At 40.3% G+C, this 18,213-nt stretch overlaps 1 protein-coding gene and 1 long non-coding RNA gene across 3 annotated transcripts in view; one reads left to right on the top strand and one right to left on the bottom strand.

Moving 5' to 3' along the window:
• Positions 1-5,142: 5,142 nt before the first annotated feature.
• LOC138038504 (uncharacterized) lies at positions 5,143-9,848 on the bottom strand. Its single transcript, XR_011130245.1, has 2 exons — positions 9,125-9,848; positions 5,143-7,290 (listed from the first exon to the last, which is right to left on the bottom strand). It is a non-coding gene; the product is annotated as an uncharacterized lncRNA (long non-coding RNA).
• LOC138038503 (proline-rich protein PRCC-like) overlaps positions 8,136-18,213 on the top strand; it is a 19,760-nt gene continuing 9,682 nt past the window's right edge. The window contains exons 1-6 of one of the 2 annotated variants that reach the window (XM_068884382.1): positions 8,136-8,317; positions 9,033-9,082; positions 11,150-11,773; positions 13,112-13,171; positions 13,666-14,244; positions 15,003-15,149. In XM_068884382.1, the coding sequence (XP_068740483.1) occupies positions 11,174-11,773; positions 13,112-13,171; positions 13,666-14,244; positions 15,003-15,149 (1,386 nt within the window). In that variant the 5' untranslated portion in view covers positions 8,136-8,317; positions 9,033-9,082; positions 11,150-11,173. Of the gene's footprint in view, positions 8,318-8,480; positions 8,621-9,032; positions 9,083-11,149; positions 11,774-13,111; positions 13,172-13,665; positions 14,245-15,002; positions 15,150-18,213 lie in introns of those variants that run through there. The other variant, XM_068884381.1, reaches the window with a different exon arrangement.

Raw genomic sequence — 18,213 nt, 5'->3', positions numbered from 1 at the left:
ATGTGTCTTGGCACGTTCCGGAAATAGTTCATTTGTCACACTATTTTGAGGGGATTGGGCCTGATCGCAGGCTCCTTTTCAGTTAGGTTTCAAGAATATTGTGATTAGAGATCTCTTAAATTTATGAGACAAAACGACAAGTCGAAGCCATAAAAGTGAACATTAATCTTTTGCCTGTATATTGATTTATGACACATAACATGAGAATTTTACTCCATAAAACTCATTTGCGCAAATCTATACGCTTTATTTTCGCATGTGAAAAAACCCTATACAGCCAATCAGAATGGCGTACAGCTGGAGCCCATGAGTACTGCGTACAGCTCTTTCACGTGTGGAAGTATAACCAATCAACGATAGCGTAAAGACCTTTCAAATCCAATCACTCGTGCATCTCGTGCAAATTGTGCAAATCGTACTTTGTTATTGAATTAAATTAAATTTGCATTTGTTTCTATTGTTATTGAGTTTTTGTTTCTAATTTGCGTTCAGAAAACTATTTCAATGAAAATCGTCTCGTCTTATCTGTAATAAACAGCTCACGACATAGAAATTCACGAGTTGTTTGTGTCAAAAATCCTCAATCGCTCGTACGTCGCTCCTTCTGGTTTTTTGACACAAACAACTCATGAATAAAACCCCGTACGCCGCACTTTCTATGACATAAACGAAAAAATATAGAACGTGCGCAATTACAGAACTATAATTTGCTCAGCGAATTTATTTTGCACAATTTATTGGCATACTTTTCTAAGTTTTTTTTTAGTATTATTCTTTTAAACCTTTTTTTTTTCTTTTTATTTTAATTAAATTCAGATCCATACCAGTGTTTTTGAAGGAATTCGAGAAATCGAGCTGATTACTCAATAATCGAGTTCAGAGTTTCAAAAAACGTGCACGCGTCGGGGAAAAAGCAAGCATAGATTCTAAAATAAAACAAAAGATTTCTAATGCAAATTCTTGCAGCTTTTTACCATAACAAAAAAGACAATTATGTGCTTGTTTTTATCCCGACGCGCACATTCGTTTCTTGAAACTCCGAACTGGTTAGCTTATGCAAGATGGCGGCGTCGATTCAAGATGGCCGCCTCTTTAATCAAATTGTTCTAAGGCGGCTTCGGAATAAAGTATTAACCCTCTAATTATTTTAATTTCCTCTTTCTTATGGAAATGACATGTCATTTTTAGTTAGAAGTCATAAGTATGTATCAAGTATGCTTTTCTTGTCTTCTCTTGAGAATTGTACATGTTGCCCGTAAAATCCGTTCGCAGGTTGAGTCCGTTTTTACCTAGGTTAAATTGGTGATCCTGATTTTACGTAGGTTGAGCTTAGATTAAGCCTAGAGAAAAATTATGGCCAGGTTAGGATTAGTTTGGTTATTATTCAGGGCCATCAATTGACTTATTATAGAAATAGCTCTGAAATGTCACTCGTATGTACCAAACTCGTTTGCCCCGCCGCTTGCTCCACTGGGAACCACGAGGGCGCCGTCGCCCAGGCAGGCAACGCATACGCTGGAAAGATACAGTGTCGAGAGACCTGCAAGACTCTGAACTTTCCTTCGAAGAGGCAACAGTGGTAGCGCAGGACCGCAAGGAGTGGCGATCGTTTGTGTTGGCGCTATGTGGGCTCGGCCCACGGCAGCAGTAATGCATATGTAATGTAATGTAAATAATGAAAAGAACGGGGGTGGGTTGGGTCCATGTTCGTCGTTGTTATGGTGGTGGTGAAGACACAGGACTATAGATCTCAAGAGTCCGAGTTCGAGTATAGTTCTTTGTTAATTCTCTTTCTATATTGTAATGTTGAGACTGAATGGATAAGTGTATTTATACAGAACGGTACCGATACGACGATACGAACATTAATTCAGAAGATGTATTGAGATGCGTGAGCCCCGTTTTAAACGTTGCATTTTACATGTGCCGAATCTAATGCAAATGAGAAAAATCTATTGTTTTCGCTCATTTGCATTAGATTCGGCACATGTAAAATGCGATGTTTAAAACGAGCCTAAGAAAGAGCTTGAGGGAAGATATACGGCAGGTGTTTTCAATCCGTTTTGGGGGGGGTTGATAGCTGGTTTAACTACGTAGAGTGCATATTCAACCTCGGTAAAATGAGGATCGCCAATTTAACCAAGCCAGTAAAAACGGATTCAACCTGAGCCCGGATTTGACCGACAACATATTTTTTCCCCATAAATTCATAGGTCACTTGACGTCATTACATCCCACATTGTCATATTTCTTCACATGCAATTTTGGAATACAGTAAACACCCGCATATAAGAACAAGTGGATTAAGAACATCAGGCTGAAATTTGGCCAATAGATGGTTTTCACGTGACGTCACATCGGCCATGTTGGTGTACAAGAACAATAGACGTTCTCTCCTTTGGGAACCAAACTCTATTTTTATGCATATTCCATGCATACATTTTGTATTGTTTTGTAGACCAATATGACCGCCAAGTCACGTGAGTGAAAACCACCTATAAAGCACCATATAAATAAGAACAAATTCAGCCTGATAAATAAAACATGTTCTTAATACAAAGGGAAAGGGTATTAGGATAAGGAAACAAGACAGTACAGTAACTTATATCAAAGTACTATGGTGTTCAGGACCATTACAAACAATAAAATCTATCACAAAACAGCATTGTACGTTAATTAAACCTCTAGTAATACATAATTTGAAGTATTTCTGAAACCAATTTTAAGAACATATTAAGAACACTTTCAGACTGATTTCTCACTAAGTACCCCTCAAATAAGAACCATGATCAGCCTTAAACCTGAAAAAAAGTGTTCTTAAATGCGGGTGTTTACTGTACTTGATAACACCCGATCTGGTCCAGATATAAAGAAGTCGATCGGACTGAAGCCCACTCCAAAATCGATTTGAGATTTTTCCTTTATTCGTTCAATTCTGACGGAACCCCTTTGTCATTTTGTCGAACCATGGCCCACTGGGAATAAGACATGGTCCGACTCTAATTTCATAAAAATCTCAGTTAAAATTCTTTTTCTTCACACCAAAGATCTCACAGGATCCGTAGACGCACTCTGACGCTGGATTATTTTCAAGTCTCTCTTCTAAGCAAGCCTGATAGCTTGCGATGGTGTACTTCGTGTCCATTCACAGCTGTCGGCAAATTTTCGAAAACCTTAAAACAAGCCTGGTTGAATAATTCTGCATTTCTAAGCTTGCATATATCACGATTCCAGCGAGTTCGGCTGCAATAAGACAACAAATTAGTTCAATTTTCACAGTTATGTCCCAAAGATACATTCATTAGTAAGCCGACCTCTCCCCTCGTCGGCTCCCCACCCCTAGGGTGGATACGCCTTCCGTCCACACGTATCCGGCGAATTCTGTTTTTTTTTTTTTTTTTTTTTTGTTTGGGGGGGGGGGGGGGGGCTCCCCAGTAAGGTTGGCCCGGTGGTAACACTCGTGCCCCCTACCACTGTGAACCCGGTATCGCATCTTGAGGTCGTACGTGGGCTGAGTTTCAGTCGATCTCAATCTGACTCTGAGGATTTTCTCTGGGTACTCCGGTTTTCCTCCCTCAGTAAAATCGACTCCCAGCCTATTCCATCTGGCTGTGGTGATGTTCTCGGAGGTCATACATGGGTCGTGTTCAGGGGCCGAGCGCCTAGCCGGCAGCACAGTTCCTTCGGTCTGACCTCGTTGAGCTGCGCCCTCAGCGATTAGCAGGTCAGATATTATGTTTTTATTATTATTATAATAGGGAGCTTACGAAACGACGACGCCGACGGCAACGACGACGCTACAAAACAATAGCTTTATTGAGCAAAAACAATGGCTCTGCACGCTCTGCACGTGCGTTTTACATTTTGGTACATTTCTTTGCCGTCATCTCCTAAATGGCGACGTGAAATGACCAAATTCAAGGTTCTGTGGACGACGTTAGCACATGACGATGAATTTTCAGTTCTCTCTCTACGCTTCCAACCGAGTCACTGATACCAGTTTAATTCCTCGACAGTTACTACACATTTTTAACGCGAAACGACATGAAATAGTTTCGTATAGTGATATGAATAACACGAACTTGTATTTTTAAATGAAGTCGTCGTAGCCGTCGTCGTCCTCGTTTCGTAAGCTCCCTAATTATACATGTGGACGGGAATATTCTATTTGAATACGCTATGTGTGGATGGGAATATTTTTTAATCCGGAAAGAAAAAACTGAGTTGCAGATACGTATGGAAGGGGCCTTCGTACTCAGCGTTATTAAGTGCATGTCAGTCGCCAGCGTAAAAGGCACTGGAGTTAGAGGGAAGCGCAACAACCAAGACGATTTAAATGCAACACTTACATACAACACGTGTTCTTCGTTCTAATTCAAAGGTTTTCGTCCTCAACGTGAATAAAGTAAAAAAAATATGCGCATTTTTTATTTCTTGTTTTGTTTTGTTTTCTTTTTTCGGCGCGCAATCACCCTGTGCTGAACGTGTAGAAAAGCGGAAGTCGTACGCAAGATTTCTAACGTCTGAACCTTGGCCAAAACGTAACGAACTAATTACATTTAATTCCGCAACTTTGCGTCGTATGAGCAGTTTTCGTTTTATCCAGGCACTCAACATGAAGGCGTTAAATATCGTTATCTTCGTAAAATTCCGAGGACGCTTTCGGAGGAGAAAGCCACACAACTCTCAAATTTAGTATCCTGTTACATCGCTTCATGTCCCCCTCTCCAATGCAGTATCCATAACCGTTTTGAGGTTTGATGTTTCTACAACTTCATTGTACTAGGGCTTTAGCACAGACGACTGCAACTCTTAACTATTTTGCAATCACGTCGAGTTCACAATGTATGTTGTGCGCGAACTGTCTTGAAACTAAAACGGCTTGCATGAACACAGTTGAAAAAAACAACTCGCGCAATCAAAGGTCTTCTGCTGAACTTTTTCACGTTATTTTAAAGAGAACGGCGAAGGAACAAGGAATGCACTAAAATGCAAATCGCAAAATAAGCACATTTCTTCGCATTACTACAAATTATTAAGAGTACCGCTGCCCTTTGATATGTAAGATTGCCGTATATTAAGTTGATCCTTGTGGGGCACTTCTAAAAGAGGTTAGCGCTTCCATAAGGGACGCAGTGTGTCTTACGAAAAAATGTCTTTATTACCTACAAATTCAATCTCCGTTTTAAAAGAAATTGATTATGTCCAGCCACTCGTCCTTCGATAGAGCTTTCATTTGTTGATATCCGGTTCCCCAACTTTTGCATAATTAAGTGCTTGTTAAGATTACAAGCAATCTTAGTAATTGCTTAATTAAAATGATCAAGTCTATCGGAAATATCCACTTGTAAGATACGATAAGATAGGAGTCCTAGAATTCTTGTAGCCTTCAAAACTGCATAAAATATGAAGACCGATATTTGAGCGCTTTTAAATCGATGAGAAACGCTTTGCGCGTAAGTTATTCCAAGTCTAATATCCCACTCCAAATGATTACTGCTATTGCTGTGCCATTCACTAAGGAAGGTTGAAGTTCCAAGGAACATAATTTGGATTTACTTGACAGATTTCCGCCTTTCCTTTGTTGTACATCAGAATGCCACCGAAGAGATCAATTTTTCAAGAATTCAGTGTATTTAAAAAGGAGCGAGATTGGTTCGCTCAAAATATCCTTATCTCAGTCTTTTATTGGCGACTGCATTATATCTTCACAACTGCATACCAGACAGTATCTTTTCTATCTTTACCGTATAAGCAAGCCAATCTGCGTGTATAGTAAACGCGATATAAGTCCTCGCTTCGTTGCCGGGTTGAGATTTGACTTAAGCCTGGTTTTCACCAGCAACGCAAGCACGACGCAAGCATAAACGTAAGGACAAGAGCGCTTATTTCATCGTGAAAACGGGCCGAGCGCAAGCATAAGTACAAGCGCGGCAAGGATCAATTTTTTTTCCTTTTCCTTGTGCTTGAGCTTATGCTTGCGTTCGCGGCTTGCGTTTTATGAAAACGTGGCGCAACGCAAGCTGTGATGGCCTTCCAATGAAAATTCCACTCGCAGCGCCGCGTCGTAATAGACTACATGGAACTAGGGGATCTTTGTCTCTGTTTCGTGTGCTTCTTCTTGCTTTGTGGATCATTTTCACTTGACGCGAATATCTTTTGCGCGTGTGCCTGCGTCACTAGTGAAAACGTGATAATATCGAGTCGGTCCGTAAAATAATACAAGAAAAATGTATTTCTCCGGCCACTTTTTAGCTCTGTCTATCTGCATGTATTGGGAAAGTTCCGAGAAAACTCTGCGATATTAGCCATGATACACCATATGATTCGATGAATCAGTGCCTCTTGATGCCATGATAGCCTCAGCTGTGTAAAGTACTGATTAATGAGTTGTTTTTCTTCTGGTTTTAGATGGTTTAGTATGGCAAGCTGAGCAGTACACGACAGGCTTGATATCGATCCGCACAAACGCACAGCTGATTACCGGCGCAACATCTGCATTCCAGCTTGAATTGGTGACGTTTTCCAATCCAAATTTACATCCCCAAGCGAGACGACGAGCATCGCCGCCCCTTTCATATGCGAGACCCACCCCCACATTAAGAGTGAAACAAATCCACCACCTCCACCACCAGAGTAAATTGAACCAACACTTACGGATCCTAGAAGACGGGCCGCTGTGGAGCAGTCACTTCAAAGGACCTGTGAACTTCGATCAGGGTCCTTTAGGATCCTGTCACGTGCCCTGCATCCAGAGATAACACAAGAAACTTCGCAATTCTACATCAGTCTACCCCAATAGCTCCTTTTATATTTACTAAACCACTTATCGGATGTTATAAGTCGTTCATTTCAATTTCTGAATAATCTCCATCATCGTCATCGTCATCTTCATTATCCAGTCTAGTTCTTCCATTTCCTTTCTCTCCTTTCCGTTTGAAGTTTTTTGAACACCTCCCATTTCTATATAGTTCCACTGAGATTATGATTGTTGCGATGAACACGAATGCAGCAACGAGACCGATAAACATGTATAGGGCAACATTCTCGTGATGTCTTTTTGCCTCAGGAGTTAAGTTTCCCGCACCTTTCGTGAGGCCCAGAGAGTTGAGAGCATTTGTTAGGTTGTCTTGGCGTTCAATCATTGCTTTTTGACTCGAGTTCTGATCATGCGTTAGGACGGGTCGATGGGACATTCCTTTTAAACCCACATTGGTGTGGTGCACGTGGTTTCATGTGTTAAGATTGTCTCTATAAATTTCTCAAATTTGGGTGAAGTTCGCGTCATATCTGCAAAAGAAGAAAAACCATACAGAGTATTCTTTGTGTCAACTCAATGTGGTAGTCCGGTATATATATTTATTGTGTTGCATGGTGGGTGGAATTGACAGTGCATTGAAGCTCGCTCTGTGACCATTTCATGGCTGTTTTTAAATCACTTCAAACCAAAGGAGGGGAACTTGCTGCGCTTCCAAATTTCTGCAGCGTTGTGAAATAGCTTGCAAATCAACGAGCGCGCTAAATGTAAAACCTCGTAAAACGACAAACGGCAGACTAAAATCATGTGATCTTTGGTAAAATGCATTTGTACCTGAAGTGCCTCAAACACGCTACTAAATCTCTCTATATCACCCGTATATTGAATCTTCTTTTAAAGTTTACGTATACGTTCTTTCGAAAAAGGGTATATTACGTACGTGCATGAACTAAAGAGTTCAATTATACTATTACCTCTTCCTTTTGGAGAGTTTCCTCATTGAAATGAAACTCTTAACAATTCCCCAAATCTTTCAACTGCTGTCCCTACCGAAGGTGGTTGCTAGCGAAATTCATCGCATCGTGAATTTTTGAAAGTGCTCCCACGTTGCCAGGAGACCGTATGGCGTTTCAAAACATGTAAATTTGTGAATCCTAAAACTTTATCGAGGGGCGTCAGATTCTCTGTTTCTAAATTCTACGTTTTCATAAATTAAAAGTAAATTCACCTAGCTTCAAATCATTTTTAAAACAAAAAATTACGAAATGTCGACTTAAGTTTCCTGAGAAGATAAGAAACGACCTTGCATTTGATCACTAACCAAAATTATCGGTGCGTCAAGACAGTTAGTTTTTTTTCTTTTGTTTTTTAAAAAGATTATAATATATTTTTTTCTAGCTCTGTTTCTTTCGAATTGTTTTAAAAGCTTAGAAACGTTCATGAGTAAAATCTGGAGAAAAGGCCACCGCCGAGGACCGGGAAAGCATATGCACAGCTTGCCAAGTGCTTCAGAGTCCCCCTGACTTCACATAAACGGTCATAAACAGCGTTAGCTGGTCGGTAAGATTGTTATCACAGATCCTGCCAGCTCTAAAGTTCGCATTCTGCCCTGTCGTAAGCTAGAACACGTTAAAGTTTTCGAAAAGCAAGGAACCGAATTCCGAGAATTAATGGCTTGAGTCGTTATAAGGATATCATCTTCCTGACAACCCATCATTTCTACTGAACAATCGTGCAAGCATCATGCCAGAAAATCGTCTTACAGATTTACTCAAAAATCCGGCTGCAAAAGATCCAGACGAATGACAAGTCTTACGGCTTGTACTCGAAATCGTTGAGGGCATTTTCCGTCGTGGCCGTGAAGTACGGAGATTCTAGATATCAATAGTTTCTGTTGAGTTTGAACCTGAAGAAACCTTAGAAATTTTAAATCGCTGGAAATAGCTTTTTTATCGACAATTTCGCTGTTCAAGCATCGTGCGAAGCGCTGGCCATTTGTCAACGAATGCTGCTTTGAATTTTCGCTGCCTTAAAATGTGACAAAAGTTAAGCAGAAAAATTTCCGCTGTCCTGCCATAGACAACATTACCTCTGACAATTGCAAAATCTGGCCTTAAAGCCCAACCGGCGAAAGTTGCTGGGACAATGTTATCAATTTAGACGCAATAAGGATCTGAAAACTTTTTGTAACTTAAAAATGGGGATCTATTTGTTGATGAACAGTACTTAGACAAAATCGACTACAACTCATGCAGTCTTTTCTTGTTATTAACAGGTTACATCGAATGGAACACCAAAAAGGAGCTGATGAAATTCTCCAAAAAGGTGATCACTTTGTTAAATTAAAAACAACACAAAGCGTCTTACCGAGCAGTCATTGAGCACCTTCTGGAACAAGGTTGAGTGATTCTAAACACTTCATCTGACTCGTAATTCAATCACATCGTTCACGCTATTACAAATGTTCAAATGAAGGCCGGCAAATGAATTTGCATGAATTATGCAAAAACCGGAAGGGCAGCTGTTGGGCCGATGAACAATGAACAACCTGCGTAACACCCGTTCAAGGGAACAATACAGTGCCAACATTGAGATTGTTCGTTGAATGTTAGTTTACCATCACACAAGGTAGCAGTCTTGTCTGCTCCTCCCATTTGAAATTGATTCTGACATCATTAACTGTTCTACAGTGTGCAAGAATGCTCAAATAACAATAACAATTCAAGGAAACGGTAAAGTAACGAAACCTGAAGCAGGAGAAAAGGCCCTTATAAGATACAATGTGAATGGCTTGCTAAAAGATAAAAATACTAAACCACCGGAATACCAGCCTACAAGAGCTGACACCCTGCAGGCAGTAAAAAGCATGGATCACCCTTACGGGTCCAACAGTTTTTTTAACCAAATTCTCATAAGCTTAGTGTGGCCGTCAAGTTAGCCCTAATGGAAAGCATGCAATTCTGTCTGGATACCAGTACTTTTGCTTCGCGCGGTGCCCATGCACTGACCTCCATGGGATTTCAATGTAATAAAAATCCCTCGGGTTTTTTTCCCATTGGTTTTAGTCAAAAGCTACTCAGGTATATTGAGGAGTGGGTCAGTTAATAATTAGTGTAAAACTCTCAGGGGTTGTCTATCTGGAGAAGTCAAGTGTTTAAAGGTGTGACCAACCTAATTATTATGCATATTTTTATTTGAAGGAAAGTATTTGTCCAATGCCCATGAAACTTAGCAGGAAGTTTGTTATCGGTGTTGTTATTAATTTGCCAAAACGTTTTCCATCACATTTTGGTCACGTGATCCTAAAACAATTTACAACGTTTATATACTTTAATCAAAAATGAGGAACATTTATACTTCAAAATTTTGATAATCAGTTTGGCATTAATACCTTTCAGTAGAACAACTGTGCCTACCAAATGCCGCCTTTTAATGTGGTACTCCGTAATTATCTTATAAGATATTTTAATGTTTATCATGTCACGTGACCTTTCTGCCTCAATTGTTCATTGCTCTTAACATGTGTGACAAAGCCTTTAGAAGGGGTAATCGAATAATCGAGAAACAAGATTGACATAATGGAATATTTTTGAGTAAAAATATAATTGTTATAAGTCGAGTTCGGATCACGTGACAAGAATTTGATACGGGGCATTTTATCACAATACCGATATATTATATATATCAATATATAGCAATACCGATAACCAACTGCCTGCCAAGTTTCATAGGCCCTGGACAAATGCTTTCCCTTAAATAAAAATATGCATAATATTTAGGCTGGTCAAGCCTTAATACACTCGAGAAGGCTTCTAGCTCAGTCATGGTAAACGACTGCCCAAGGTAAGTTTAGTAAGTTTACGTCATCTGTGATCTATCACTGAACAGACGCACGGCAACATGGAATCTATTTGTTAAATAGAAAGCATAACATAGCATTTACAGCTCAATCAGAATGATCTTCATATAGTTAATCCCTGATATATCAAGTAACCTTTAATGTAGAAAGTAGATAAATGGTTAGCCTTGGACTAATCGGCTGGATGTAGAAGATATTTCCTGATCTTGCGCCGGAGAAAGTATCAATGACATTTTTCCTTGTGAAGATGAGAAGTTTGAGGTTTTTGCGATTCAGAGTCAAGTTTTTCATATAAATCCGTGCTTTTTAAGCGTGCTTTATAGCGTGGCCTCTCAAAAATTTCTCTTGCAGTAAACCACTTTGCCCTTGAGATAGCTTTTAATTACGGTCCAACCGCGCGCTCCAGTGGGTTGGGTGACTTTTCTTCTGTTGTCCGCGCATCACTGGGCAACAGTTAGCAAATAAACATGGCGGATCAACATTTGAATTTCTACTGATCGTGATTGTTGTTTTTCCCAACACTTTTTGCGAAGGGAAACTCGTGATTTGTTGATGACATGTCACTTGTTGCATACGCGAGTAGCGATGAGGAGAGCAATTCAAGCGACTTCGATGAGAATCGAGAAGCTGAAGTACCCAACGATCATGGCGCTTCATCAAAAGAAGACGAAGTGGAAGAGTGGAGTATCGCCAAGGAAGAAGTAAAGCCATCGAAGGGGGAAGGCTTTGTTTTGCCGAAACCAAAGCAATCCAACGAGATTTCCAATTTTCTGGCCCGCAAAACTGGCTTAGCTTCACTTCTCCCTAAACCCCAAAACGTCGATAATCTTGAGAGAGAAACATCAGGTCTGAAAGACGTCTCTCGCGATGGAAAACTTGTTCCTAATCTTGAAACGATGACCGAAGATGATGAGGAGATCCTGGAAGTTGAGGAGGTGTACGAACCAATTTCTAAGCGAGCAAAGAAAACGATAAAGGGTGAAAGTAACGATAAACCGAAGTCGGTTGGAAGTTTGTTTTCTCTTCTTCCGGCTCCCTGGCAAGCTGAAAATCCTTGGCAAAAGCAGGACAACACAAAAAGAAAAACAGGCAGCGGAAGTGCAGAGGACAGAAAGTCAAAACAGCTGATCAAGATAGCAATTCCCACAGCACCCAAAGTAAGTTGTGTACATCATCAGTGTCCCTGTTTGATCCATAATTTTGTTTGGTGGGTTTCTTTTGCTGATAGGTACTTTGGGCTCAAGGGAAAAGGTCTTTTGCTAAGATTTTACCACGAAAATCACCGATCTGTGGAATGGGCCCTAATTACTGACACTGCCCACTTTCACTTGTAGATACATGTAGTTCAAATTCTACTGAGAGGTGTTGCGTTCGACACTACATAGTACATTTCAGGCCAGGGAACCTTTCTTACACTTGAAGTAGCAGCAATTCCATGGTTGCACCAGCAACCTCTTTGCTGGACAAGAACAATTTTATCCATTGCTTTCCCGAGACTCATGACTTTGAAAAGTTATCTTTTCATTGTTGTGGTTGTTCCGGTACACCTTGACGGCGAAAGCTGGCTACTGCTCACACTGTGGGAAAGGATTTACATCAAAATAATGTTTAACTGAAGTGGACGGGCAGTCACTCAGTAATTCTGGCCCATTTCACAAATCGGTGGTTTTCGTAGTACGATGCAAGGTTACACATTGACCCCTGGGAGTTAGGCTTAATAGATTTTACTCTGTTTATCACCAGACGATTTTACTCATCTATTTGGAGTGGTTAAGGACTCAGTGGGTTGAAGGGTAGGCAGTAAGCCTACTGATAAAGTCAAACTAATAATAAGCAATTAATTGGGGGGCTTGTCTCAAAGGACTCAAAGGAGGCATGCTCGTGTTGGCCAGGGAAATCCTCTTTTTGACAACCCTGGAGAAGAGCAGAACTTTTGTTTGCATTTACACTACTCTTCTAGGCTATTGCTTTAAAGTGAGATTAGTGCCCAGGGATGTGACCATCTAAGAAGCAGGGCATTAGTGTTCCAGTTATAGTATTTCACCCTGGGCCAGGTACACGAAGTATGGTTACATAGTGCTTACAAGCTGTCAAGGAGTAATACAACCTGAACAAAATTGCTCTTTTGAACCTGGGTTCGTACATTGTACCTTTGAGTAACATAGCCTTGCTATGGATTTAAACAAAGGGCCTGGGACCACGTATTGGTAAGTCCTCTAAATAATGTTATTGTTAAGTTATTGTAAACCATCAAACAAGATCTCTTGATTTTGCAAGTGGCTACAACTGTACGTCTGTTACATAGCGGATATTACATGGCTGCACGAAGATAAGAACTTTCTCTTCAAGTATTGAAAACTATTTCACGAATGATCACAGAGAACGAACAAGTGAAATATTTTTCTTCGCATGTGAAGATATCATGATTTCGGGCGAAAGCTCACTTGGTATTTCATTGGTGTTTATATAATAAATAGTGTCCTTTCATTATTTAGACTGATTCTGATGAAGAAGATGATGCTCCGACAACGAAAAAGATCATTGCTCCATCAGAGGTAATAAATCAATAATAATAATTAATAATATTATTTTTATTTTTATTCTGAACTCACTTTATAGTAAAAGCTATATTTGGACTTTGTTTTTTTTTTTTGTGTGGAAAAATCAGAGTTTGTTTCAATATTATTGTTTTTTCTCATCACAAAATGGCTTTTTGGATGAACTCTTACTCGGACCAGATTGATGATTTGTGTACTATTCAAGTCTGGATGTATTCAGATATATTCCTGAGCTTGGCGACTGAATTTAAATGTCAGAGTGGACGTAGTCAGCTGCAGTTGATCTCGATGGCCTTTTTGGATTCACTATCCCATTGCTAAAAAAATTGGTAATATAGATTTTAATTTTTGCCGACAAAAAGTATGATCAGTAATGAATTTTAGGTACCCTTAAGTGTCAAGAGTCATCGGGTGCTCTCACCACTGCGCCAGCCCTGCTTCCGGCTATGTTTTTCTCTGTATTTTTGTAGCTATTTTTGTTTTATTGTTAGGGAGGGTCAGGTCTTAAGTCTCTTCTTCCTAAACCAAAACATAGCATCACCCTGAAAGCTGACAACCCAAATAAACCTTCAGTGAAACTGGCCAGTAGACCTCTGGTACCGCACACTCTGACAAAGAAAGCAACTGCGGCAAGTAAAAAGCCACAAAAGTCAGCAAAAAAGAATCAGGCCGAAGACTCAATAAGTGACGATGAAGATGATGAGGTTGTTGAAAGCTTTTTCACCTTTAGCGACAAATCTGACAATGAAAAGATCACAACTGTGGACTTGAACACTGGGTCAAACGATGTGAAATTGAGAGAATCACGTGTAGAAGTTCAAAGTGCTCCTAGGGAGTTGACCTTCGATGGTAATTTGCCTTCAAATGTAACCATACCACAGAGCAGTGTCACACGCTCCAGCGAAATCACGCAATCTCGCATGATGGACGAACCTCATACCCAAACTGATTATGAAAGTGTGGAAAACATGAAAACAGCTGAAATGGCAACGAGGACATATTACTATGAGCAACAAGAACCAGTAAAAAACCAGCAATATGGGGATGGAGGCATTTCTACCGATCACCAAGTGAGTAGTCTACATCATATTACACTCAATGAAATCACGTGATTCTGACTGGGTGAGAGCTTTACTACTCTGTGGAGTCTTCATTAAGTTACTATGGCAACCATGCATGCCAAAATATGATACATATATATATATTCAGAACCATAACGGCCAACAGAAGGTTTGCTATTTCAATAGAAATGACAAACAAAATTTAAAACAAAACGGAACAAACAATACTGAAAACAGATTGACTCGAACCAGGAAGAAGTTTTCAAATGCAGTTTTATATGCTTTAAACCTTTTCTCAAAAGTCAATCGAGAAAATTTTGTGGGCTGTATTGCGAACAAAAAGTAAACATGTAATCTTGTCATGCAATTCAGGATCAATAGATACTTGTCATGTTTTGATAATTCTCAAATTCGACCTGTCTGGAGGCTCATTCAATTTCAAAAACTTGCAAAACATCACTGGTAGCTCCATAAATAAGTACATGGTATGATTTCGTATACCGAGTTGAAGCACATCTAATTTGGCTTCTTACTTACTACTATTTATATACAAGTGGTGTACGAAACCCAAATCGACAACAGAAACAACACCAATTTATTTTTCGTTTACATCTTTTAACAACAAGAAACATAACAATGGAAGCGTGTTGGCCCCCTAGCTAAACAAGAAAGCTAGAACTGCCAAAGACCTCCGAGTCGAGTCAGCGGTCGAGGCTTTTGTGGGCTAGGTTCTTCATGTACCCCTTTTCTTCATATTTTCCTTGCAGGCAAATTACAGCTATGGAATAGGTGCATCTGCCGGTACTGAAAGTTATTATGACCAGGGAGCGGAATCCTACACGTACACATACCCTGCAGGCGCAGTTGGACAAACGCATCATCAGCCTCAAGAAACAAATATTGATTTAGAAAAGGTGCGAATAGTTTGTAATCTTTTACAGAGAAGTGATGCAGAAAAGCAAGGATGGCACTTTGGCATGACCATTTTACTCCTACAGTGTACATGTAGCTGTACTTTCTTCTTTTCTTTTCTTAACCGGACACTTCTTGACATAGTGCCGCTCTATACCTGCGTTTTACAGTTTAATTCGTTTCTTGCTCCGAGCTCTTCAAAACAAAGTTTTGTGGGAAAGGTCAGCTTGCGAGGATGTAAGGTCAAATGTGGTCTTCCTTGGGAAAGCACACCAAGGTTAAACTTTAGCGTCCGTTAAACGGTGAAAGACTAAAGGCGTCAACGGAGAGTTAAGGGCTTTCAAGTCGTTCGAACATTTCCGATAACACTCAACGTTTTATACCAACGCTTTGTCTTTTGGTATTAGGGAACTTAAGCAACGACAACAGCGACGGCTACGAGAACGTCACAAATTTGCATATTTGGTGGACAAAAACAATAGCTTTGCACGCCCTGCACGTGCGTTTTTCATTTTTGTCCATTTCTTTGCCGTCGTCTTCAAAGCAACGACGTGAAATAGCCAAATTTGAGGTTTTTTGAAGAACGTCAGCACTTAAGGATAACTTTTTATTTTCTCCTCTAAATTAAGCGCCCTTCCGACCAGTGTCATCCTTGAGGAACTACCACACCCGAGTGATATATAGCAATTACGCGAATTTATATTTTGAGCTGGCGTTCTTGTTGCCGTCGCCGTCGTCGTTGCTCAAGTTTCCTATTAAAGAGCTTTGGCAACGACGACGACAACGGGAACGTCGTTGTTAAATGTGAATTCGCGTTATTGTGATAGCTTCGCGACTATTCCAAGCGTTTTAACGGGACAAAGGTGTGGCAAACCCTCAAGTACGAAACTAGTATGAACGGCATACAAAAATTTGGTTTTATCAACGGATTTGATAATGTAAATTGACCACCATACAGAGATTCTAAAAGCTGACGTTTCGAGCGTTAGCCCTTCGTCAGAGAGAAGGATTTAGCGTGGATTCGCTCTGACGAAGGGCTAACGCTCGAAACGTCAGCTTTTAGAATCTCTGTACGGTGGCCAATTTACATTATCAACTCCGTTGATAAAACCAAATTTTTGTATACTACTTCCCCACCGACGCAGCACCACAGTTTCTTTAGAAACTACCCCCTTTATTCATAGTATGAACGGCGCTCAATTTAGGAGAGAAATTGAAAATTTATCCTCAAGCGCTCACGTTCTCCCTAAAACCTCAAATTTGGTCATTTCACGTTTTTGTTTTGCTGACGACGGCAAAGAAATAGACAAAGATGAAAAGATGCACGTGCAGAGCATGCAGATCTATTGTTTTTGCCCACTAAATATGCAAATTTGTGACGTTCTCGTTGCCGTCGCCGTTGTCGTTGCTAAAGCTTCCTATTAGCGACTCTCGCGGCCCGTTATTACACAACTTCTAAGGAGCATCGAATAGTCAAATTCCCGGATTGGGGAAGGAATGTTGAAAGTTGGTGTTGCATAATTTCTTCAGTAATAGTACCACAGGGTCCAGAGGAGATATGTTTGTCGTTAGAACATCAAAACCCGTCGAAAACATCTGAAATAATGGGTTATTTTGATCGCGTTACAGTTTCGTTACACATTCTGTATACCGCAAACCAAGAGACTGAGGGCTCGCAAGATCGGCTCACAGTATAAAAAACGGAAAGGGAGGAAACTAATTTGGGGCCGATTTTCGAATCCTTGAAACTCAAATGGAATTGAATTAAATTGCCTGATTTTACTAACGTGATCTAGAATTGTTATGTATTTGCCAAATACTGTAGGAAAACGGCATAAGAAAGCGTTCAAATTCATTTTCGGCGACCGAAATTTACGGCTTCGAGAGAGAGCTTTCGTTCGGTGTGCACCGCAACATATGGTGACGGAAATGACGCGGTAAAGTAAATGTGCGCAAGATCGGAAGTAATTTTAAGATGCCCCAAGTTCGAAAACACCAACGGTTTCTTTTGCAACTTTTCGACTGTTGACGTGTACAACAAATGTCCAGTCTTTAAGATCTTTACTTCAGTTTAAACTCGGCTGCCTTCGCATAGATCTTGTGACTGGACTTTTATCCACTCAAAGAAATCGTCGCTAGAGCTAGATAAAAGCCAATCGAATTCTTTTGTGAAAGCTGGCAAGCCTTCCCATTTAACACAGTCTTCTTCCAATCTTGAGGTTTTTGAAAGTGGGTACTGCCATACTCGGCCACCGTTAACTCTTCGCTGGACTCTACTCGCCTGTGGAAAGGCCTCCTTTAAAATAATCCCCAGTTCTTTGACTTGCAATGGAAAATTTTCCTTTTCGGAGCTGTTATTTACATAGTCGTCGAGTATTTCTTGTACGGAGATAAAGTTTTGTTCGTCTCTTCGATAATTCATTGAAAGCCTGCAGGTAAAATAGTCAAGTTCGATCAGGGAAAAATCAAACACGGTAATTTGTGGCTCACGTTCGAAAGCCAACTGGTCAGATATCTTACCATTTAGAAACAAACACGTGTTTTTCTCTGTTCGATACTTTGGATCTCTTCTCGTCCGGCTGCTTTTCGCGCAACGGAACGGGTCTTTTCAAGGGAAAAGCCGCCATTATTTTAAAACTCCCTCCACAGCTGATGTTTTGATTCTCGAATTAGTAGCGGTCTGTCGCTTTTGCATTTCCGGTCCGAATTCACTTCCGTCACCAAGTGCTGCGGTTCACATCGAACGAAGTCACGTGGTACAAGTTTCCTCCCTTTCCGTTTTTGGGGTCTTATGCATTATGCATAAAGACCCCTAAGTCAGAGGCAAATCTTGTCAGTATGTCACTTTGAGGACGAGAACACACGTGACAGTCTGGCTTGTAGACTGGGTACTAGTAATTGCGAAGTCATTGTTTTTCAAGTGTCGGCCATTGCTTCTAGCGTTGGTTGTTTGCAAATAAATCTGCGGTCGTTTTCCCTGTTTTGGGAAAAATTTGAAGATTTTTCCGTCGCAAATTAGTTGTAAGGTAAGTTATTTGTGTTTCAAAATTGATCTGTCGTGCTGTT

Source organism: Montipora capricornis, chromosome 2 (assembly GCF_036669925.1).
Source record: "Montipora capricornis isolate CH-2021 chromosome 2, ASM3666992v2, whole genome shotgun sequence".
Classification (NCBI taxonomy): domain Eukaryota; kingdom Metazoa; phylum Cnidaria; class Anthozoa; order Scleractinia; family Acroporidae; genus Montipora; species Montipora capricornis.
This window is presented reverse-complemented; position numbering and strand designations above follow the sequence as displayed.